The sequence below is a fragment of the Ranitomeya variabilis genome, chromosome 3, assembly GCF_051348905.1.
Source record: "Ranitomeya variabilis isolate aRanVar5 chromosome 3, aRanVar5.hap1, whole genome shotgun sequence".
NCBI classification, from domain to species: Eukaryota; Metazoa; Chordata; class Amphibia; order Anura; family Dendrobatidae; genus Ranitomeya; species Ranitomeya variabilis.
This window is the reverse complement of record NC_135234.1, coordinates 753,910,414-753,936,397: the sequence shown is the minus strand read 5'-3', so window position 1 is coordinate 753,936,397 and position 25,984 is coordinate 753,910,414. Positions and strand designations below refer to the sequence as shown.

General features: G+C 40.0%; 1 protein-coding gene across 9 annotated transcripts in view; it reads right to left on the bottom strand.

The window, feature by feature from the left end:
* DLG2 (discs large MAGUK scaffold protein 2) overlaps window positions 1-25,984 on the bottom strand; it is a 1,278,757-nt gene that overhangs the window by 891,079 nt on the left and 361,694 nt on the right. Inside the window, exon 1 of one of the 9 annotated variants that reach the window (XM_077298635.1) lies at window positions 11,145-11,661. The exons of 7 other annotated variants lie outside the window; for them this stretch is intronic. In XM_077298635.1, coding sequence (XP_077154750.1) covers window positions 11,145-11,186 — 42 coding nt within the window. In that variant the 5' untranslated portion in view covers window positions 11,187-11,661. Of the gene's footprint in view, window positions 1-11,144; window positions 11,662-25,984 lie in introns of those variants that run through there. One more of the 9 variants, XM_077298632.1, reaches the window with a different exon arrangement.

Here is a 25,984-nt window from a genome sequence, read left to right as displayed (position 1 = left end):
TATACACAGGCCACTCACTGATTCCAAGATTGTAGACAACGGTGATGGTAGTTAGTGGACACACCGCGATTTAACAGGTCCCTTTAGTCACATTATTTTCAGGGCTACCATCATTTCTGTCCAGGCCTATTTCATAAGTTTTTTTTTTTTTAATTCTGTGGAACCATGGTTGAAAAGCAATGTCTGAATTTCATTTATTCATATTCATAGATTTTATATTTATTATTACTTTTGTCAGATTCAAATTATTTCTGTGACCATTGTGGGTTTTTCTGTCATTACATGAGGGGGACCAACAGTTTTGACCACGTGTGTATATTCTTGTAGATAGGAGCAGTATTATAATAGTTATATTCTTGTACATAGGAGCAGTATTATAGTAGTTATATTCTTGTAGATAGGAGCAGTATTATAATAGTTATATTCTTGTACATAGAAACAGTATTATATTAGTTATATTCTTGTACATAGGGGCAGTATTATAGTAGTTATATTCTTATACATAAGAGCAGTATTATAGTAGTTATATTCTTGTACATAGGGGCAGTATTATAGAAGTTATATTCTTGTACATAGGGAGCAGTATTATAGTAGTTATATTCTTGTACATAGGGGCAGTATTATAGTAGTTATATTCTTGTACATAGGGGCAGTATTATAGTAGTTATATTCTTGTACATAGGGGCAGTATTATAGTAGTTATATTCTTATACATAAGAGCAGTATTATAGTAGTTATATTCTTGTACATAGGGGCAGTATTATAGAAGTTATATTCTTGTACATAGGGAGCAGTATTATAGTAGTTATATTCTTGTACATAGGGGCAGTATTATAGTAGTTATATTCTTGTACATAGGGGCAGTATTATAGTAGTTATATACTTGTACAGAGGAGCAGTATTATAGTAGTTATATTCTTGTACATAGGGAGCAGTATTATAGTAGTTATATTCTTGTTCTTAGGGGCAGTATTATAGTAGTTATATTCTTGTTCTTAGGGGCAGTATTATAGTAGTTATATTCTTGTACACAGGGGCAGTATTATAGTAGTTATATTCTTGTACACAGGGGCAGTATTATAGTAGTTATATTCTTGTACATAGGGGCAGTATTATAGTAGTTATATTCTTGTACAGAGGAGCAGTATTATAGTAGTTATATTCTTGTACATAGGGAGCAGTATTATAGTAGTTATATTCTTGTACATAGGGGCAGTATTATAGTAGTTATATTCTTGTACATAGGGGCAGTATTATAGTAGTTATATTCTTATACATAAGAGCAGTATTATAGTAGTTATATTCTTGTATATAGGGGGCAGTATTATAGTAGTGATATTCTTGTACATAGGAGCAGTATTATAGTAGTTATATTCTTGTACATAGGGGCAGTATTATATTAGTTTTATTCTTGTACATGGGGCAGTATTATAGAAGTTATATTCTTGTACATAGGGGCAGTATTATATTAGTTTTATTCTTGTACATGGGGCAGTATTATAGAAGTTATATTCTTGTACATAGGGGCAGTATTATATTAGTTTTATTCTTGTACATGGAGCAGTATTATAGAAGTTATATTCTTGTACATAGGGGCAGTATTATATTAGTTTTATTCTTGTACATGGGGCAGTATTATAGTAGTTATATTCTTGTATTGTCACAATCCATTTTTGGATTCGTGACAGCTCTGGTTCCACTGTGTTTTAAATGTAGCTTTTTTCCTTTCAGGACCAGCGGGGGTTAATATCAGTTTCCCTCCCTGGCAATCTGTTGTGACTGCAGAGTTGCTGGGTCAGCTGATGTGGGTGGTGACCACTCCCACCATCCTTTAAATGGTCACCTGATGCATCAGCTGACTGTTGGTGATAAAGTTTGTCTATGGAGATCAGCCTTGCAGTGGTAGCTCTCTGGTGTCTGCTGTTTCTGGAGTATGGAGTCCGGCTTCTGTGTCATCTGAGGTGTGGAGCTTGGCAGCGGAGTCTGGAAGCTAAGTGTTGTGCTTTTTCCTCGTCCCTTTTGTGTTTGTCACTGTCCCCTGTGTGATACTATCTGCTGCGGTGAGGCTAGCGCCCCTTGCCGGCCAGTGCACTAGCTAGGGAAGTGCTAGGTGACAGCGAGGGACGAGGTACCTGATGGCGTGGGAGGAAGGACTAACTTAGGGCATTAGGGGAGTGCAGGGACAGGCTCAGGTTTGAACTTAGGTGGTGACCATCTCCCATTTCTCTATATAAGTAGGGCCTTCCTCTACCCATTTCCATCCCGTTGTGTGTGTGTTGCACCATCCTCTGACCGAACCCCCCCATTGGGTCGTGTCAAATCGTGACATTATCACCAACTCACATTTTTTTCCAGTGAACCCAGGCTTTTGCCCATCTGACGTGTAACATATAAACCCCTTTAAAAATATAGATTTAATTTATTAGATATATTTAAAAATACCACTTCCCAGTGAAAACAGAAAAAATGTATTAATATACAAAGGAATACAAATATAGGTGCACCTGTCCTAATAGGTAGCCCTACGCTGACCTACTGCCCCTGCCTGACAGTGGAGGTTGGCACCCTGATAGATTATCTGGCGCCCCCACTCCGCGACGGCTATCCCCTGCTGGCCCTATTAAATACCTTGCCAGCTAAAGGGGGGAAAACAATGAGCAATAAAAAAGAGATGAAGGAAGGGCAAACAGACAAAAACTAGTGTGCACACTATATATGTTAATCAACTTCCTACTTTAAGGTCCCAATCGGGACAATATGCTGGAAGCATATAAACAAGATGACTTATAGATTTTTAGTATAGCTGTCCTTGTATACACTCACAAAAAAGATGTATTGATGTGCATAAATAATGAGACCTCGGTAGGAAGAGGAACATAAATACAAATGACCTGGTTCAGTCCGGATAAAAGACTGTGCATAGCCACACTGCCTGGCAAATATTCAAAAATACTTATAATTTCCACCACTACACATAGGATCAGATAACATACAACTGACCGACAGTATCAAAAGATAATTATAATAGTTGCATAAAAAATTATCTAGACAGTGTTGTAGCACCACTGCAAATAGAATAAGATAACCTGCAGGTGCCAATAATTGATGATAGCCAGTAATCAGTGTTTATGCTCATGCATGGTATGATAGACCAAAAAATATTGAATGCTATCAAAGGCAGCCAGTGAGGGGGATATTCTCCCTAAGAGAAACACTTAGCTGTCAGTATAACGCCCCGACGCGTTTCCCCATCATACGGTTCCTCAGGGGGCAGACACGGATATGATGAACCAAAGGTCAATGATGCCGGTGCCCTGATACCGGGACAGACCATCTGATCCAGACCCTCACTGATGAGGTTAAGGAGCTGCGATGTCAGGTGGTGCAGCAGCTTCAGCAGTTGTCCGGGGTTCTGGGTCTTGGCTCATGTGCAGGCTCAACCGGAACCCAAGATATCGCTCCCTGACAGGTTCTCAGGAGGGAAAGATACATTTTTTGTTTTTTTCTGGAGGCCTGGAAGCTATATTTCAGGCTTCGCCCTCGTTCTTCAGGGAGTGAGAAACAGCGTGTGGGGATTATAATCTCCCTTCTCAAGGGTGATCCCCAATCCTGGGCCTTCTCCCTGCTGACCGTTTCACCATCTCTGCGGTCAGTGGACGAGTTTTTTTAGCGGCATTGGCGCTGGTGTATGGGGATCCTGATGGCGTCTCGCTGGCAGAGTCTAGACTCTGAAAAATCAAGCAAGGGGGCCAGCCGGCTGAGCAGTACTGCTCAGAGATTAGGAGGTGGGCCAGTGACACACAGTGGAACAACCCTGCACTTAGGAGTCATTTTTGTCAGGGTCTGTCACCTAGCCTACAGGATACTCTGGTGCAGAATGCTACTCCTGGGTCGTTGGAAGCCACCATGGCCCTTGCTATCTGGGTGGATAGACGCCTCAGGGAGAGACATACACCGAATCTGCCCCCTGTTGTTCTTTCTAGGGAGGAGGACACACCCGTGCAGACAGACGAATCTATGCAGATAGTAGGAGTCTCTTCTCAAACAGGGTTGTCTGTGATTCGCCATGGTATGGGAGCATGTTTCTACTGTGGACTTATGGGTCATTACATCAATGTCTTCCCAGCTCGTCCCAAAGTATATTCACCTTCTCAAAAGCCGCGTCCCCTTGGTCGTGTGGAGGGTGGTGACCAGGGTGTGTAGGTATCATCCATCTTTATGTCTCAGTATACCATTCCTGCTGAAGTGGTGGTTGGCGGAGTAACTGAGACTATACCGATGCTTGTGGATAGTCGAGCGGGAGTCAATTTGGTGGATTCTCACTTTGTCCAGACCCACGATCTAATGGGTAGGATGTTGGCGAGACCCCTTAGCATTCAGGCAATTGGCTCTGTCCCACTCGGCCAGGGGAGGGTGACCCAAGTCGCAGATAATATAAACCTGCAAATAGGGACTCGTCATGAAGAGTCCCTGTTGTGTTATGTCTTGGAGGGTATGCCAACTCCCATCAACTTAGGCCTCCCTTGGTTGAAGAAACACAACCTGGTCATAAATTGGCGGTCCAGGGAAGTAGTCAGCTGGGACCTGTCATGTAAGGACTGCTGCCCAGGAGCTACTGTCTCTGATGTCTTTCTCAAACCTAACCCTTGTTCTCCGGTGGGTGCAGCGAAGGTGATGCCAGGGAGTAGGGGCAAGACTCAACCCTCACCACAAGTAAACCCTGACTCTCAGAGTCCTCTTTGGATGAGGGGTCGGGGAGGGTGGTGATTCCCTCTGTATGTAGTGAAGGTAAGAGTTTGGTGACACAGGGAGACACCTCTGCTGTTGGTTCTTCAAAGAGTTCACCATCCAGTGGCAATTGCATGAGTTGAAATAAACGTTCTGGTCCATACCTGTGTGTGAATGAATACGTGTGGGTGTCCACCAAAAACATCAGGTGGAAGTATGCTTCTGGGACTTGGAGTTTTAGGTATCAGGTGTCGACCATTCTCAGTCCGGGGACTTTCCAGCTGATGTTACCCCCAGTAATACATGTACACAACGTATTCCACAGGTCGGCGCTCTGGAAGATTTGTGGTGCCTCCAGAGCCTACGTTATTGCCATCTTCTTTGGGCTGAGTTTGCTGTATACCTGAGAATCAGGTGACTGCAGAGGTGAACTCTAGTGGATTGAGGCATCCTCCCATACGTTGTTTCCGGTGAGGTCTGGTGTTGAGGGTCCAGAGGCCCTCACTGAAAGGGAGGGGTATTGTCAAGATCCATTTTTGTATTCATGGCAGCTCTGGTTCCACTCTGTTTTAAATGTAGCTTTTTTCCTCTCAGGACCAGTGGGGGTTAATATCAGTTTCCCTCCAAGGCAATCTGTTGTGACTGCAGAGTTCCTGGGTCAGCTGATGTGGGTGGTGACCACTCCCACCATCCTTTAAATGGTCACCTGATGCGTCAGCTTACTGTTGGTGATAAAGTTTCTCTATGGAGACCAGCCTTGCAGTGGCAGCTCTCTGGTATCTGCTGTTTCTGGAGTTTGGAGTCCGGCTTCTGTGTCATCTGCGGTGTGAAGCTTGACAGTGGAGTCTGGAAGCTAAGTTGTTGTTTTTTCCTAGTCCCTTTCGTGTTTGTCACTGTCTCCTGTGTGATACTATCTGCAGTGGTGAGGCTAGCACCCCTTGCCGGCCAGTGCACTAGCCAGGGCAGTGCTAGGTGACAGCAAGAAACGAGGTTCCTGCCAGCGGTGGAAGGAAGGACCCACTTAGGGCATTAGGGGAGTGCAGGGAAAGGCTCAAGTTTGAGCTCAGGTGGTGACCATCCCCCATTTCCCTATCAGTAGGGACTTCCTCTCCCCATTTCCATCCCGTTGTGTGTGCTTTGCACCATCCGCTGACTGACCCCTCCGCTGGGTCGTGTCACATGTATATAGTTGCAGTATTATAGTAGACATATACTTGTACATAGGAGTATTATTATAGTAGTTACAGTCTTGTACCTAGGGGCAGTATTATAGCAGTTATACTCTTGCACACAGGAGCAGTATTATAATAGTTATAGTCTTGTACATAGGGGCAGTATTATAGTAGTTATATTCTTTATATTCTTGTACATAGGAGCAGTATTATAGTAGTTATATTCTTGTACATAGGGGCAGTATTATAGTAGATATATTCTTGTACATAGGGGCAGTATTATAGTAGTTATATTCTTGTACACAGGAGCAGTATTATCTACTATATAATTGTCTAAGGGTCACTTCCGTCTTTCTGTCTGTCCTTCTGTCTGTCCTTCTGTCTGTCACAGATATTCATTGGTCGCGGCCTCTGTCTGTCATGAAATCCAAGTCGCTGATTGGTCTCGCCAGCTGCCTGTCATGGCTGTCGCGACCAATCAGCGACGGCCACAGTCCGATTAGTCCCTCCCTACTCCCCTGCAGTCAGTGCCCGGCGCCCGCGCCATACTCCCCGCAGTCACCGCTCACACAGGGTTAATGCCAGTGGCAACGGAACGAGTTATGCCGCAGGTAACTCACTCTGTTACCGCCGCTATTAACCCTGTGTGACCAAGTTTTTACTATTGATGCTGCCTATGCAGCGTCAATAGTAAAAACATCTAATGTTAAAAATAATAAAAAAAATAAAAAATCATTATATACTCACCTTCCGCCGCCTTTCTCGCTCCTCGCGATGCTCCGGTGACTGCTCCATGCAAGTGGCAGGTTCCAGTGGCAAGGATGGTATGCGAGAAGGACCTGCCATGACGTCACGGTCATGTGACCGCAATGTCATCACAGGTCCTGCGCTCATACCAACCGTGGGACCGGAAACTGCCACGTGCACTGCACACAGGCGACAGAACTACAAGGGGCCCTCGGAAGGTGAGTATATGTTTATTTTTTATTTTTTAACTTGTGACATACGTGGCTGGGCAATATACTACGTAGCTGGGCAGTATACTATGTGACTGGCCAATATACTAAGTCGCTGTGCAATATACTACGTGGCTCTGTGCTGTATACTACGTCACTGGGCAAAATACTACATAACTGGGCAATATACTACGTGGCTGGGCAATATACTACGTGACTGGGCAATATACTACGTGGCTGGGTTATATACTACGTGGCTGGGCAATATACTACGTGGTTGGAAATATACTACTTGGCTGGGCAATATACTACGTGGACATGCATATTCTAGAATACCCGATGCGTTAGAATCGGGCCACCATCTAGCAGTAGTTATATTCTTGTACATATTAGCAGTATTATAGTAGTTATATTCTTGTATATAGGGGGCAGTATTATAGTAGTTATATTATTGTACACAGGGGCAGTATTATAGTAGTTATATTCTTGTACATAGGAGCAGTATTATAGTAGTTTTATATTCTTGTACATAGGGGCAGTATTATAGTAGTTATATTCTTGTACATAGGGGCAGTATTATAGTAGTTATATTCTTGTACATAAGGGCAGTATTATAGTAGTTATATTATTGTACATAAGGGCAGTATTATAGTAGTTTTATATTGTTGTACACAGGGGCAGTATTATAGTAGTTATATTCTTGTACATAGGGGCAGTATTATAGTAGTTATATTCTTGTACATAGGGGCAGTATTATAGTAGTTTTATATTCTTGTACATAGGAGCAGTATTATAGTAGTTATATTCTTGTACATGGGGGGCTGTATTATAGTAGTTATATTCTTGTACATGGGGCAGTATTATAGTAGTTATATTCTTGTACATAGGAGCAGTATTATAGTAGTTATATTCTTGTACATGGGGCAGTATTATAGTAGTTATATTCTTGTACATAGGAGCAGTATTATAGTAGTTATATTCTTGTACATAGGGGCAGTATTATAGTAGTTATATTCTTGTACATAGGGGCAGTATTATAGTAGTTATATTCTTGTACATAGGGAGCAGTATTATAGTAGTTATATTCTTGTACATAGGAGGCAGTATTATAGTAGTTATATTCTTGTACATAGGAGCAGTATTATAGTAGTTACATTCTTGTACATAGGGGCAGTATTATAGTAGTTATATTCTTGTACATAGGGGCAGTATTATAGTAGTTTTATATTCTTGTACATAGGGGCAGTATTATAGTAGTTATATTCTTGTACATAGGAGCAGTATTATAGTAGTTATATTCTTGTACATAGGAGCAGTATTATAGCAGTTACATTCTTGTACATAGGAGCAGTATTATAGTAGTTATATTTGTGTACATAGGAGCAGTATTATAGTAGTTATATTCTTGTACATAGGAGCAGTATTATAGTAGTTATATTCTTGTACATAGGAGCAGTATTATAGCAGTTACATTCTTGTACATAGGAGCAGTATTATAGTAGTTATATTCGTGTACATAGGAGCAGTATTATAGTAGTTATATTATTGTACACAGGGGGCAGTATTATAGTAGTTATATGGAGATAGTATTATAGGTTATATTGGTAACCCAAATCATCCAGTATAAAAATAGCCAGACTATTATCTTAACCCCTTAGTGACGGAGCCACATTTTTAAAATCTGACCAGTGTCCCTTTATGTAGTAATAACTGTGGAACGCTTCAACAAATCCCAGTGATTTTGAGATTGTTTTTTCTTGACACATTATACTTTATGATAATGGTAAATTTAGGTTGATCTGTTTTGTGTTTATTTACAAAAAATATCAGAAATTTGAGAAAAAATGTTAAAAAATTAGCAATTTTCAAACTTTGAATGATTGAATGATTGTCCCTTTAATCCAGATTGTCATACCATAGAAAAACCTTAATAAATGACATTTCCCTCTTGTCGGCCTTACATCAGCACCATTTGTAAAATGTCATTATATTTTGTTAGCATTTTAGGAGGTTTCAAATTGTAGCAGTAATTTTTCAAGGAAGTTTACCACATTTATTTTTTTAGGGACCTATCCAAATTTGAAGTGACTTTAGGGGTCCTATATATTGGGAAACCCCTAAAAGTGATACCATTTTAAAAAACAGCATGCATTGACATTTTATTAACCCTTCAGTTAATTTTCAGGAATTAATGCAAAATGACATGACAGGAATGAAAAAAATGTATTTTTACCACCTGAATGTCCCTAACTTCTGAACAGGCCGCTATAGCCGGGAGACTCTAAGGCCACTATTTGGTGGGGAATTGACATGACCAACATCAGGGCAAAGCAATCATGATATTAAGGTGAAGATGTCGATAAAGAAGCCCCCACACTCTGTTAACCATTTATATGATGCAGTCACTATTGACAGCAGCATTTAAGGGGTTAAACAGATATGGAGGGTGCACACACTGATCGTGGCTGATGTAGTCAGCTGTAGTGTACAGCCGGCAGCTGCTGGATTGTCACCTGTATGGGGAGGCTATTCTCTTATATTTCAGGTCAGTAAATAAACGTATTGGAGGTCTTTAAGGGGTTAATTAAATCCGACTCCTATTTAAATCTCAACCCACATATCAGACCCCCTTAAAAAATACCCTTTTCAATATAAATATCAGACTCCGGACATGACCGATAAATGAATAGCAGATGACTAACACCGGCGGAGACCATGATCAGAGAAAAGAAAATATCCTGACCCCAAATCAGACTATATAGTTACCTTGTTCGGTTTCGGTTCTGAACGGCATCGATTGCAGAAGAAAAGTAAAGTATATTGGCCACTATCGAAATAATACAATAGATATTTAATCATTTTAAATTTGCTTTACAAATTAAACATCACTCGATGAGTTAAAAAAATTGGGTGACTCCCTGTAATACAGATTAAGTTGACAAGTTTGTTGATTTCTGGTGAATTTCTGGACCTCCTGTCACTCATCTCATTGAATTATACTACCGTCAGCCCCTCCCCAGCCAGAAATAGATGATAACAGAGCAATAGATTGCCTTCACCTGCATAGCTTTATTATAAAGGAATAGACCTAGTACCCCTTTAAAACGTGCTATGAAGGATTCGGCAGAGAAGGTGCGATGAATTTTCTTCATGCTGCTATTTATATATATTTTTTTACACATATCCATGCAACAAAGCCCCAGGAGAACAAATAAGAATAATCTCCATGTCCTGCATTATAGCTATAGAGTCAATCAACGCTTTATAAAAGTATAAACTACGCCGGCAGCGAGCAACACCTGTCTATCTGACCTCGCAGGATAAAAATACAGCCGCACGCTGTCTCCTATGGAAACGTGTCGAATCCTAAGTGTCTCCCACTCGAAGACTCAAAGAACACGAAACGCCTTTCTCGGTTCTTGACGTGACACAGAACGCCAAAACTTGGCTGCATTCACAAATAGCACAGTTGTGGCAGAGTCGAAACGGTTAGTTATCCGCCGCCTGTGAATCATGAGTCCATACGTGTAATTATAGCAGAGTTGAATCTGTCATTAGCCTTTTTTTTTTTTTTTTTTTAGGAAGGAGGGGGGGGGGTTTATTTGATTTTTTTTTATACCAAATCGCAACAACTCTAATTTCAGCAAACTACTCGGCTTCATCCGCACATGATAACGGTATCTCTTCGGTCTACTCCTATCAATATAAAAGTTAGGTTAGAATGTTACATTGTATCCACTAAATGGAGATCATAGCAGTTTAATAGATAAAACTGATTCCATAGCGACTGGTGACACAAGCGAAAAAAAATCATAACCCTTCCGAAATTTGATGCAACCCAAAAAAACATAAAAACGACGAGATTCACTGCATCAACTGACAACCCATCGCCGTGGAGACAGAAGAGTTAAATTCAAAATTCAAACGCAACATTCTATCCCATCGCCGTGGAGACAGAAGAGTTAAATTCAAAATTCAAACGCAACATTCTATCAATTGAAAATTGCAACATTTTTGACTTTGTTTGTAAACAAAGGAGGATTTTCTCTGCAGAGGAAAAAAAAAGAAAAATCCGACAACCCAAATCTGTAGTTGGAAACGTATAGGACGATAGACTCTACCAGCCGAGCGCCAAGACCTGACACAGACCGGCAGCAACCACCTGTAATAGCAGAGAAGCTGAGCTGGCTCTTCCAAAGTGTTGAAACCGACGGAGGTTGACATTTTTCCGCAAATGCAGATTTCCAAACGGGACACGAGACGGAGAGGGAATAAGACGGGACCTTACCTTGACATTAGTCCTGAGTGCACAGTAACAGGCAAAGAACATTGCAAGGAATAAGGAACATATGGAACAGAGTTCAGCTGGTCTCTGCAGCGCGGCGGAGCATAGAGGCGGCAGGATCCTGAGGACGTCTTACAGGGGAAGCCTCCGTATCGCTGTCACTTAGAAATTGCATTGATCTCTCGCTTTCCTGACTTAAAAAAAAAAGAAGAAAAAGAACGAGCGAGAGCGATGTCTTAAAGGCACTGAATGAAAGCGTCAAGACTCTCCCCAGCCGACGAGCCGCCGCTTATTTAGGTCCACAAAGATTCAATTAGCAAACTTACGAAGAGTCGCTCGTGCAGCAACAGACAGGGAAGGAGGGAGGGGAAGCCGGAGCAAATCATTAAGGTGAAAAATTAAAAAAGGCCCCGATCTTGTCATAGGGACGTTGTCTCTCTACGAAACATTTTCACTAAGTGAATTAATGGAGGAAAAGAAAAAAGGCTTCCATTTTTTTCCTCTCCTCCAGTCTAAAGACACTAGACTGTTTTTTCTTTTTTTTTTCATTTTTACTCATCGCCGCTCTTAAAGAGGCAGCGAGCACTAAACAATGTTTGGTCTCGCGAGCTGCTTCCTAAGACATCATTGGATGAGGAGCAGCAGGTTGTGACATCGTGTCAGATTAGTTGTAGGATTTTGATTTTTTTCCTACAAACATGCAAGAAAAACTTTTTGCTTTCTTCTACACAAAGTGTTATGTTAAGATGTACAGTATAATAAAATATATATTGGTTTTGTTGCTTTAAGGGAGATCGGTTTTGTTGCTTTAAGGGAGATCCTATCGGGGGGGGGGGGGGCAAATTTAGTGTGTAATGATTTAAGATTTTTTTTGTGAACATTTTATAGACTATCACAATGATGTACAATAATACTAGAAAATACTTTTGGCTTTTTTGGGCATAAAAGTATTACCTACAAAAGTTTTTCAATAACTGTTTAGTAGGGTTAGTTAGGATTGACCCATCCATACACATTAGTACACATATGTCAAACTGTGGCCCACGACATGCATACCTGTATGGAGGACTATTTGGGTCCATTATACTGTATTGAGCACTGTGTGGGGCCATTATACTGTATGGAGGACTATATAAGGCGCATTATACTGTATGGATCACTATGTGTGGCCATTATACAGTATGGAGCACTTATTGGGGCAATTATACTGTATGGAGCACTATGTACAAGAATATAACTACTGTAATACTGCCCCTATGTACAAGAATATAAATACTATAATACTGCCCCTATGTACAAGAATATAACTACTATAATACTGCCCCTATGTACAAGAATATAAATACTATAATACTGCCTCTATGTACAAGAATATAACTACTATAATACTGCCCCTATGAACAATATAACTACTGTAATACTGCCCCTATGTACAAGAATATAGCTACTGTAATACTGCCCCTATGAACAAGAATATAACTACTATAATACTGCTCCTATGTACAAGAATATAACTACTATAATACTGCCTCTATGTACAAGAATATAACTACTGTAATACTGCCCCTATGTACAAGAATATAAATACTATAATACTGCCCCTATGTACAAGAATATAACTACTATAATACTGCCCCTATGAACAAGAATATAACTACTGTAAGACTGCCCCTATGTACAAGAATATAGCTACTGTAATACTGCCCATATGAACAAGAATATAACTGCTATAATACTGCCTCTATGTACAAGAATATAACTACTATAATACTGCTCCTATGTACAAGAATATAACTACTATAATACTGCCCCTATGTACAAGAATATAACTAGTATAATATTGCTCCCATGTACAGGAATATAACTACTAGAACACTGCTTCTATGTACAAGAATATAACTACTATAATACTGCTCCTATGTACAAGAATATAACTACTATATTATTGCTCCTATGTACAAGAATATAACTACTATAATACTGCTCCTATGTACAAGAATATAACTACTATAATACTGCTCCTATGTACAAGAATATAACTACTATAATACTGCTCCTATGTACAAGAATATAACTACTATAATACTGCCCCTATGTACAATAATATAACTACTATAAGGCTACGTTCACACGTTCAGTTTTTTCATCAGTTTTTTTTCCTGTCCTGTTTTGAAAAACCGCAGCTAAAATTCAGCGCTGATTTTAGCTGCGGATTTTGATCCTTTTTCTTCTGCGGATTCCACTGCGGGTTTCCAAATGCAGTTTCCTATTGGTGCTGCTGGAAACCCGCAGCGGAATCCGGAGAAAGAATTGACATGTTACTTCTTTTTTCCGCAGGCAAATCCGCGCGGATTTTCCTGGGGAAAAAAGGATCGTCGGCACAGCGGATTTTGTTTTCCATTGGGTTACATTGTACTGTAACCTACATGGAAAACGGATGCGGATCCGCAGCTGAAATTCCGCTCCGGATCCGCACCAAAAAACGCACCGTGTGAACATAGCCTAATACTGCCCCTATGTACAAGAATATAACTACTATATTACTGCTCCTATGTACAAGAATATAACTACTATAATACTGCCCCTATGTACAAGAATATAACTCCTATAATACTGCTCCTATGTACAAGAATATAACTACTATAATACTGCTCCTATGTACAAGAATATAACTCCTATAATACTGCTCCTATGTACAAGAATATAACGACTATAATACTGCCCCTATGTACAAGAATATAACTACTATAATACTGCTCCTATGTACAAGAATATAACTACTATAATACTGCCTCCTATGTACAAGAATATAACTCCTATAATACTGCTCCTATGTACAAGAATATAACTACTATAATACTGCTCCTATGTACAAGAATATAACTACTATAATACTGCTCATATGTACAAGAATATAACTACTATAATACTGCCCCTATGTACAAGAATATAACTACTATAATACTGCCCCTATGTACAAGAATATAACTACTATAATACTGCCATTTGTGTACAAGAATATAACTACTATAATACTGCTCCTATGTACAGGAATATAAATACTATAATACTGCTCCTATGTACAGGAATATAAATACTATAATACTGCCCCTATGTACAAGAGTACAATAATGTAACTGGTATACCCTATAGGGTTCATTACAGTGTAATATATATATATATATATATATATATATATATATATATATATATATATATATACACAGTAATAAATAATGTACAGTGTTTCGGTTTCATCTCATAGAGCGGTCTTTTCAGATTTATAATCATTGGAATTAAGTTATAATTACATTAAAAAAATTCAACTTTTACTCGCAGGAGACTTTGTTTGCTGACCTAAATATTAAACAGCGCTGGATTAGCAGCTCATGTTTAATTCTAGAGCTGGCACTCAGAGTGGTGCGAGTGGTTTCAAGCCATTTTTCTGTAATTTTAAGCAAAAGTTCATGACGATCCTGGCTCGGAACTTTGCAAGATTATCAAAACTGTCAAGGCTCCTTGTAAGGCCGGAGTCACACTCAACGTATAAAAAAATCGTTCCGATTTTGACGGTTGAGAATCGCACCAATGTTCTCTCTATGGTGATCTGTATGACATCTGTATGCAATGCGATTTTAACATGAGCTTTTACATACAGCAGTTCTCTGTCATTGACACATCGTTTTAAAACAAAATATTTTCAGAACTTACATATATATATATATATATATATATATATATATATATAAATATTAGATAGATAGGTAGATATAGATAGATTAAAAGCCGGCAAATGATCCGTGCACAAAGGCAGAGGTAGCGGTCCTGCTGCTGGGTTGTTGCCCTCCTACGGCCTCTTCCACGTCTCCTGGTGTACTGGCCTGTCTCCTGGTAGCGCCTCCAGCCTCTGGACACTACACTGACAGACACAGGAAACCTTCTTGCCACAGCTCTCATTGATTTGCCATCCTGGATGAGCTGCACTACCTGAGCCACTTGTGTGGGTTGTAGAGTCCGTCTCATGCTACCACGAGTGTGAAAGCACAACCAACATTCAAAAGTGACCAAAACATCAGCCAGGAAGCATTGGTACTGAGATGTGGTCTGTGGTCCCCACCTGCAGAACCGCTCCTTTATTGAGGGGGTCTTGATAATTGCCAATAATTTCCATCTGTTGTCTATTCCATTTGCACAACAGCATGTGAAATTGATTGTCAATCAGTGTTGCTTCCTAAGTGGACGGTTTGGTTTCACAGAAGTTTGGATCACTTGGAGTTATATTCTGTTGTTTAAGTGTTCCCTTTATTTTTGAACAGTGTATATGTGTGTGTTACTGACATGTATGTATATATATACTAGCTGAAGAGCCCGGCGTTGCCTGGGCATAGTAAACATCTGTGGTTAGTTATAGCACCTCACTTCTCTTATTTTCCCATCACGCCTCTCATTTTCCCCCTCACATCTCTCATTTTCTCCCTTACACCTCTCATTTTCCCCCTCACTCCTCTTATTTTCCCCCTCACTCCTCTCATTCCCCCTAACACTTGTCATTTCGACCTCACATCTGTCATTTTCCGATCACTCCACTATTTTGCCTCATACCCCTCATTTTCACTTCACACCTCTCATTTTCCCCTCAGTATATACATGTTTGTCATCTCCCTTATATATAGTATACACCTGTATGTTATCTCCTTTATATAGTATATACAGTGCCTACAAGTAGTATTCAACCCCCTGCAGATTTAGCAGGTTTAATAAGGTGCAAATAAGTTAGAGCCTTCAAACTAGAGCAGGATTTATTAACAGATGCATAAATCTTACAAACCAAAAAGTTTTGTTGCTCAGTTAAATTTTTATAAATTTTAAACATAAAAGTGTGGGTCAATTATTATTCAACCCCTAGGTTTAATATTTTGTGGAATAACCTTTGTTTGCAATTACAGCTAATAATCGTCTTTTATAAGACCTGATCAGGCCGGCACAGGTCTCTGGAGTTATCTTGGCCCACTCCTCCATGCAGATCTTCTCCAAGTTATCTAGGTTCTTTGGGTGTCTCATGTGGACTTTAATCTTGAGCTCCTTCCATAAGTTTTCAATTGGGTTAAGGTCAGGAGACTGACTAGGCCACTGCAACACCTTGATTTTTTGCCTCTTGAACCAGGCCTTGGTTTTCTTGGCTGTGTGCTTTGGGTCGTTGTCTTGTTGGAAGATGAAATCACGACCCATCTTAAGATCCTTGATGGAGGAGTGGAGGTTCTTGGCCAAAATCTCCAGGTAGGCCGTGCTATCCATCTTCCCATGGATGCGGACCAGATGGCCAGGCCCCTTGGCTGAGAAACAGCCCCACAGCATGATGCTGCCACCACCATGCTTGACTGTAGGGATGGTATTCTTGGGGTCGTATGCAGTGCCATCCAGTCTCCAAACGTCACGTGTGTGGTTGGCACCAAAGATCTCGATCTTGGTCTCATCAGACCAGAGAACCTTGAACCAGTCAGTCTCAGAGTCCTCCAAGTGATCATGAGCAAACTGTAGACGAGCCTTGACATGACGCTTTGAAAGTAAAGGTACCTTACGGGCTCGTCTGGAACGGAGACCATTGCGGTGGAGTACGTTACTTATGGTATTGACTGAAACCAATGTCCCCACTGCCATGAGATCTTCCCGGAGCTCCTTCCTTGTTGTCCTTGGGTTAGCCTTGACTCTTCGGACAAGCCTGGCCTCGGCACGGGAGGAAACTTTCAAAGGCTGTCCAGGCCGTGGAAGGCTAACAGTAGTTCCATAAGCCTCCCACTTCCGGATGATGCTCCCAACAGTGGAGACAGGTAGGCCCAACTCCTTGGAAAGGGTTTTGTACCCCTTGCCAGCCTTGTGACCCTCCACGATCTTGTCTCTGATGGCCTTGGAATGCTCCTTATGAGATATGAGCGCAGCGATTGGCAATTTAGCTGCACGTATGATTGCTCTGATAGGTTTAGAACTGACAGCTAGCGTTGTTTATTTATGTTTGAACCTGATACATGTGTTCACTAAGATGATCATGAATGGAATTATCAAGGAATGTGTTTTCTATTGACATTATGATGTGTTTTTAATTGTATATATTACATTGTTTGTATATTTTTTTGTAATTATGATCACCGGATATGTTGTATGTAAATTTTATGGGCGGACCTATTTGGTGGTAGTTATCTACTTCCTATTTAAAGCCGTCATTTTGACTGTTATGTATGCTTGACAAAGACCCTTAGGGGTTGAAACGTTGCATTTATGGCACAATAAAGTGTTTATGATCTTCACCTGGATTGGATACTGTCCTTCACTTTGAACTTTTGGAATGCTCCTTTGTCTTTCCCATGTTGACCATGTTCACAAGTTTGGGGAGGGTCTTAAATAGTCAGAAAAGGCTGGAAAAAGAGATAATTAATCCAAACATGTGAAGCTCATTGTTCTTTGTGCCTGAACTACTTCTTAATACTTTAGGGGAACCAAACAGAATTCTGGTGGGTTGAGGGGTTGAATAATAAATGACCCTCTGAAAAAACTTTTCACAATTTAAAAAAAAAATAAACAAAGAAATAACATTCTTTTTTGTTGCAGTGCATTTCACACTTCCAGGCTGATCTACAGTCCAAATGTCACAATGCCAAGTTAATTCCAAATGTGTAAACCTGCTAAATCTACAGGGGGTTGAATACTACTTGTAGGCACTGTACCTGTATGTCATCTTCCCTGTAAATTGTATATACCCGCTGTATGTCATCTCCTCCTGTATATTGTATATACCTATGTGTCATCTCCTCCTGTATATAGTATATACCTGTATGTCGTCCCCTCCTATATACAGTATATACCTGTATGTTATCTCCTGTATATAGTATATACCTGTATGTCATCTCCTCTGTATATAGTATATACCTGCTGTATGTTATCTCCTCCTCTACATACCTATGTGTCATCTCCTCTTTTATATAGTATATACCTGTATGTCTTCTCCTCCTGTATATAGTATATACCTGTAAGCCATCTCCTCCTGTACATAGTATATACCTGCGTGTCATCTGCTCCTGTATATAGTATATACCTGTGTGTCATCTCCTCCTGTATATAGTATGTACCTGTATGTCATCTCCTCCTGTATATAGTATATACCTGTGTGTCATCTTCTCCTGTATATAGTATATACCTGTGTGTCATCTGCTCCTGTATATAGTATATATCTGTGTGTCATCTCCTCCTGTATATAGTATATACGTGTGTCATCTCCTCCTGCGTATAGTATATATGTGTGTGTCATCTCCTCCTGTATATAGTATATACCTGTGTGTCATCTCCCCTGTATATAGTATATACCAGTGTGTCATCTCCCCTGTATATAGTATATACCTGTGTGTCATCTCCTCCTGTATATAATATATACCTGTGTGTCATCTCCCCTGTATATAGTATATACCAGTGTGTCATCTCCCCTGTATATAGTATATACCTGTGTGTCATCTCCCCTGTATATAGTATATACCTGTGTGTCATCTCCTCCTGTATATAGTATATACCTGTGTGTCATCTCCCCTGTAAATAGTATATACCTGTGTGTCATCTCCTCCTGTATATAGTATATATCTGTATGTCATCTCCTCCTGTATTAGACCTCGTTCACACGTTATTTGGTCAGTATTTTTACCTCAGTATTTGTAAGCTAAATTGGCAGCCTGATAGATCCCCAGCCAACAGGAAGCCCTCCCCCTGGCAGTATATATTAGCTCACACATACACATAATAGACTGGTCATGTGACTGACAGCTGCCGGATTCCTATATGGTACATTTGTTGCTCTTGTAGTTTGTCTACTTATTAATCAGATTTTTATTTTTGGAGGATAATACCAGACTTGTGTGTGTTTTAGGGCGAGTTTCATGTGTAAAGTTGTGTGTGTTGAGTTACGTGTGGCGACATGCATGTAGCGACTTCTGTGAGATGAGTTTTGTGTGGCGACATGCGTGTAGAAACTTTTTGTGAGTCGAGTTGCATGTGACAGGTTAGTGTAGCAAGTTGTGTGCAGCAAGTTTTGCGCATGGCGAGTTTTGCGCGTGGCGAGTTTTATGTGTGGTGCGTTTTGAGTATGTGCAAGTTTTGTGTGAGGCAACTTTTGTGCATGTGGCAATTTTTCCGCGTGTGCAAGTTTAGCATGTGGCGAGTTTTCCATGAGGTGAGTTTTGCGTGAGCCTAGTTTTGCATGTGGCGAGTTTTGAGTGGCGACTTTTGTGTTTCGTCTTTTATGTGGCGAGGTTGGTGTATGTGTGGTGAAATGTGTGCTGAGGGTGGTATATGTGTTCGAGCACGTGGTAGTGTGTGGCGCATTTTGTGTGTTTGTTCATATCCCCGTGTGTGATGAGTATCCTATGTCGGGGCCCCACCTTAGCAACTGTACGGTATATACTCTTTGGCGCCATCGCTCTCATTCTTTAAGTCCCCCTTGTTCACATCTGGCAGCTGTTAATTCGCCTCCAACACTTTCCCTTTCACTTTTTCCCCATTATGTAGATAGGGGCAAAATTGTTTGGTGAATTGGAACGCGCGGGGTTAAAATTTCACCTCACAACATAGCCTATGACGCTCTCGGGGTCCAGACGTGACTGTGCAAAATTATGTGGCTGTAGCTGCGACGGTGCATATGCCAATCCCGGACATACACACATACATACATACACACATACATACACACATACATACACACATACACACATACATACATACATACACATTCAGCTTTATTTTATATTATATTTATATATATTATATTTATATATATGTATTCTATGTGTATATATTTATTCTATCTGATCTATTCTAACCCGCCAGTGTGATTTTACTGTACACCGCCGGCTTTTCAAAGGACACCGGTGCGTAAAAATCAGACAGCACTCGCGTGGTGCGAGTGCTGTGCAATTTTTTTCTCGCATCCATTGACTTTCATTGGCGAGTCTCGGCCGATATACACAGCAAATCGCAGCATGCTGTGATTTTACACGCACGTAGAATACAGTAGAACACTTGCCTGGTCGAGGTAGATCTTAAAGTACAATATTCTTATGTTAGCAGGATTTTTACTAACTTTTTTACCTCCATAAAGGGACTATATATATAAAAAAGAAAAACTGTTGAATGACGCCATTCATTCCACTACAGTGCACTCGAAAACAGGAAAACAATGGCAAGCGTGGTGAAATTGTGAAATAAAACCAATTCTGACATTGTTTTTGGGGAATTGCTTTTACTTTGTACATTCCGTGGTAAAAATGACCATGAAACATGATTCTGCTCATCAATGCAATTACGGCGATACCAAACATGTCTATTTTTTTCATTATTTTAATGGTGAACAAAAAATTTGAAGTTCGCAAAAATTATTTTTGGAGTTGTGTCGCCGTTATCCGAGACCTATAATGTTTTTTTATTTTTCATTCTATTATCTAGAGCCAATAGCATCTCTCATTCTAGGGGACCTGATTCATCCATTACATGGACACCCCGAGGAATTTATTAAGAAATATGTAATTCCCTACTTCTCCTCTTGGGGCACTGCAGGTTAATTCAACACTCGCTGCTACATTTTCCACTGAGTTCTGTGGATCCCAACAATAGTGTACCTTAAGATCTTCTTAGTGTCAGAGAACCGTTGAATCAAAAGACGTATCCAAATTAGGAAATCCCTTGAATTCCATGATAATATTAGGTCTCATTGCCTAATATTCTCCGGAGATTTTCCATGTCCTACTTCTCCCAAACTTTTTGCTTGGTGTGAGACAAATAGCTGCAGCAGGAGCCTCCCCCCACTTCAGTGTCTACAATGTATCCCACCCATCTGTCCAATCAAAGACAATGGGAATGAAAGAGAGGAGTGAAATTAGTGCGTTTTCCTATTTTTATCTTGAGGTTAAGTGTCACGTTAATGTCCTTCCCGCCATTTAATTTTTTTTTTTTTTTACTATGGTTGAGTAGTTCCAATGAGTAGCAGCGGAAGGGAATCAACTTATGCCATGTTCTAAAATTGTATTGTCTCATTACTTTTATCTAGTGTTTTCTATATTTTACTGCGGTTAATACTGCCCCCTATGGAAAAATAAATGTGAACTGCCCATGATGCATGGCTGTAAAGCCTATGGTGCTACATGAAGAACACTAGAGGGCGCCATTCACACAGAAATTGGAAGTGAAAAAAAAAATATTTCTATGGGTTCTGTTTTTATGGATTTTATTGGACAATATACTTGTATATCTTTTTTTTTTGTTTGGTTTTTAAATTCTGATTTTGGAAAAAAAAATTGGCGCCGCAAACAAAAAAAAGTTTCTGCAATCAACGATGCTGCTTGAGGGCTTTTTTTATTTTGCATGGCAGCGAGATGTAATTTTATTGGTACAGTTTTGGGGTACATACAATATTTTAATTGCTTTTCATTTCATTTTGGGGGGTGTGGTGGCCAAAGAATAACGCTACAGCGCTTCTATTTTTTTTTTCTCTGTAATCAATTAATTTTATTTTTTGATAGATTGGACTTTTATGGACGCGGTGATAACAAATATGCTCGTTTTTATTACTTATTTCATGATAAAAAGGAGGACAATTCCATCTTTTATTTTTGCAATATTTCTAAACAATTTTTTATTACTTTTCCTTATTTTTTGTCCCTATAAGGGGACTTAAAGCTGCAGCATTTAATCTAAAAGGTAATAAATGGGTAAAAGAAGGTCAGGGAGTGCTTTTTACAATTAAAGGACTTTTTTTTCTGTGTGTATGTTTATTGCTTTTGACCAAAGGATTAGCAATAGCGGTGTCTTATAGACGCCTCTTCATTATTAACCTCTGGGCTTGATGTCATAGTAACATAGTTAGCAAGGCCGAAAAAAGACAATGTCCAGTTCAGCCTATATTCCATCGGAATAAATCCCCAGATCTACGTCCTTCTAAAGAACCTAACAATGAAAGAGACAAGGCGCACAGCAATATCAATGTGTACAGGGTAGTATGGAAGGGTGCAAAGCAGTATAAAGTAACTGAATATAAACCAAGACAAGACAAAGTATACTGCATACAAATGCACACCATCCAGATGATCATAGATATAACAAAAGATTTATTGACACATCTTGAAGACAAAAACATCTAAAACATACTTAAAAAAACCAACAACAATGCACAAACCAGGTTGTAGTAAAACAATGCACACATCCTATCTAAACCCCACTGGCTCATGAAAACACTGACAAAATAGTCTATGATAAAAATAATAATGATAGGTAACCCTAATCCAAGGGAACAAAAGTATGCAAAGGGATCATGCTGGTGGATCCAAATGACCAAGGTGAAAAAGGGCCCGGATGAGAAAACACCCAAGGGGGCCCAGGGGCTAGACAGATGTACATATAAGCAATGACAAGCTCATGGCAAAAAGGGACGAATAACCCTCCATGAGCATACAACCTGGAATGGCGACCGGTGTCCCACGCGTATCGCCCGGCAGGCGGGCTTCGTCAGGGATAATGAAGAAAAGATGTGCACGCAAATCTTAAATAGTAAAACTAATAGAAAAAAGGAAGAGACAGGTGTGTGGATAGACGGCGGACCGGAAGTGGGGGTGACGCGCGCCACCACAGACAAGAGCCAATGAACGCCGCGCAGCCGTGGTAAAGCCTAGCACCCAGCAGGGAAATAGAACGCTGGTGCCGAGCAGGTGTGCGCAAGCGCAAAAGCACAAAAGCAGGGACGCCGTGGGAGTCAAGGAGTGACTAGCGCCGCCGACACAAAGAGCCTGTGCAAATGGGCCGCGCAGCCGTAGTAAAGCCCAGCGCCCCGAGAGCAAGTAGAACGCCGGCGCCGAAAAAGTGCGGCGCAAGCGCAGTAGCACAGACACTGGGACGAAATGGGAGCCCATGGGAATGATGGCTATGTATAAATGTGACATGGATATGAGACAGCAGTAGACCCAGGTATGGGGAGGCACTAGCAAACGGCAGAAAGACTGATAAAACCAGGCAAACGCCTATGCAGCCAACACACCCATTTAAGCAGTCATATTCCCCGGGGAGACATACACCAACAACACCACAAAGGACCAACCAGATACACGGGCATAAAATATAAACCCAAATGCACAATGAAAAACAAATAGTAAACTTTATTAAATATAACAATACATGGACATTTGTACAATATATGTTTAATACAAGATAATAACAATGAATGTCATATAAATATCATATCTAAACCGGACCAGTAGTGAGTAAAATACTAATTATCAAAAATGGAGTCCCTAGAAAGATTATAGAAACTATAATGGATGTTGGTGGGCCCGGGGGAAGGGGCAAACCATGGGCAAAAGTGGCAATAAATCGCCATGAGCCAGATGGACCCTGCCTAATGAGCCAGTGCTAATCCCTAAATCCAAAGGAAGTCTCTAAAAAGGAGGAAGTAAAATACCATGAGCCAGATGGATCCTGCCTAATGAGCCAGTACTAGTCCTTAGGCCTAAGGGCAAGAAAACCTAATCACTGTAAGGTTATGGACATTACATAACCTTACATGTCAATGGACATTGTACGGTTATGTAATGGATGCGCTATTTCTGGGGCTGCTAAGGGATGGTGCTATTAGTGTGGAAAGGGGCCAATATCCATGGCCTCTTTTCCAGCCTATTAATATCAGCCCGAAGCTGTCTGCTTAGCCTTTGCTTGTTATTAAAAATAAGGGGGACCCATGTGATTTTTTGGGGGGATCCCCCATCCCCCATTTTAATAACCAGTAAAGGTTATGCAGACAGGTGTGAGCTGATATTAATAACCTGGGAAGCTTCATGGGTATTGGCCCCTTCCCAGAATAATAACATCAGCTCTCAGCTGTCTGCTTTCCCTCAGCTGGGTATTAAAAATAATGCCATTTTTTTTCTTTAAATTATTAGCTAAATACATGTACAGTAAGCTACACACACCTCACTAATTATATATCTCAATGACAAATTTCTAACTATTATCTACAGTATCTACCTCGTACCGATCTATCTATATGAGTATATAAGATTTATTAGTTTGAAAACTAGATTGAAATAACATACAGAATTACTGTAAGTAAAAGCTGTTGTTAAAAACACATTGCATACGAGGTCATACGGATGCTAGGAGAGAAAAAAAAAAAAAAAAAAACGCATGACACTCGCCAGACACTCCACAACTTTTCTGGCTGAGAACCTCAGCTTATTTTATATAAGCAAATGTGAGCGAACCCTAATATTAATCATTATCACGGGGGCATTCTGTAGTCTCCAACATCGGCATCAATGAAATTTGGCCCCGGTAGGGGACCGTTACCTACTATACTAAGGTGTCCGATAACTTCAAATCCGGCCCCAACATCAACTTAGTGAGAAAAGTTTCCAAATTTACATAACATGCATTACCTTTTTTTTTTTTTTATTAAGTTAACAAATGTAGAATATATGCAAACATCTGTTCGCCAAATATGGCACTTCACGAGCAGAATGTTTTTTTTTTTCCTTTTTCTACTTTTATGTAAGAATTTTCTTCTTTTTTTACAGAGAATCTATCAGCAGGTTTTTGCAATTTATTCTGAAAACAGCATGATATAGGGCAAGAGACCCAGATTCAGGTAATGTGATACTTACTAGGCTATGCGCTGTAGTTTCAAAACAATCAGTGTTTTATCAGCAGGAGGTTATCACCTCAGGACTAGATGTCTGGTGCACAGCGGTCCAGCTAATCTGTGTAACTCCGCCCCCATCACTGATTGGCAGCTTGCTGACAGTGGACACAGGAAGCTACCAACCAGTGGTGTGGGCGGGGTTATACACAGCTCAGCATTCTGACCCGTGTCAAGTCTACAATAGAGAAAACAGGGATTGTATCAAAACTGCACCAAGCAGCCCAGTGGGTGACACATTGCTGGAATCAGGGGATTTGCCCCTACATCATGCTGCTGTCAGATTACATTGCAAAAACCTGGTGACAGATTCCCTTCAAGGAGCTTTTTCACCACAAAACTTTATTCTCACGCACTAAAAGTAAATGAAAAGATGTGAAAAACAAAGAGACCTGCATCATTAGCCGAAAAATAGGCATTATCGTATTCCCTGCACAGTGTTCACTAGTGGGAACAGCAGTGTGTGCTCCAGAGCTGTACTTCATATCATAAGGATGGATGGGAAGGTAAAAAGCTCTGTCATTGATTGAAATGCATACGAGCCATTATTTGTAGCCACCGGGTCACTCGTCTCCATTCAAACAAACACAGTGGGCCCGATTCATTATTGCATTTGCATCTTTTTTTTCTTCAATTATTAGTGTTTTGTACCTTTTTTTTCATTTGCGACTTATGTTTCTTTTAATTTGCACCAATTTTATATGTGTTCGCTTTTAAAATATTACACCATTTTAGCAGAATGAACAAAGTGGAAAAAAAAAGTTTAAGGCAAAGAAAACACAGCATTTTTTATTTTGCTTAAAATGTACAAATTGTGAATAATTTGGAGCAATTTTTTTTTTTTTTTCAATTTTTTGTCTTGTAGTATTCATTGCCGATTTTTATCACAAAATCCTTCGAATTGAACTTTTGCAAATTGAAAAATGCTCTTTATTTATTTTTATTTTTTTTTTTACTCTCTGGGGGCTAATAAAAAAATATTAAAATGAATGGAAGAATTTGGGGAAATAAAAGTTGGATTGAAAAAAGACATAGTTCAACCAAGGGATTGAAAACAATAATAGGAAGGGGTATTGGTACTTCCATATTACATGATCCAGTCTGCCCTAAAGATCAAGTTTTTACCTACTGA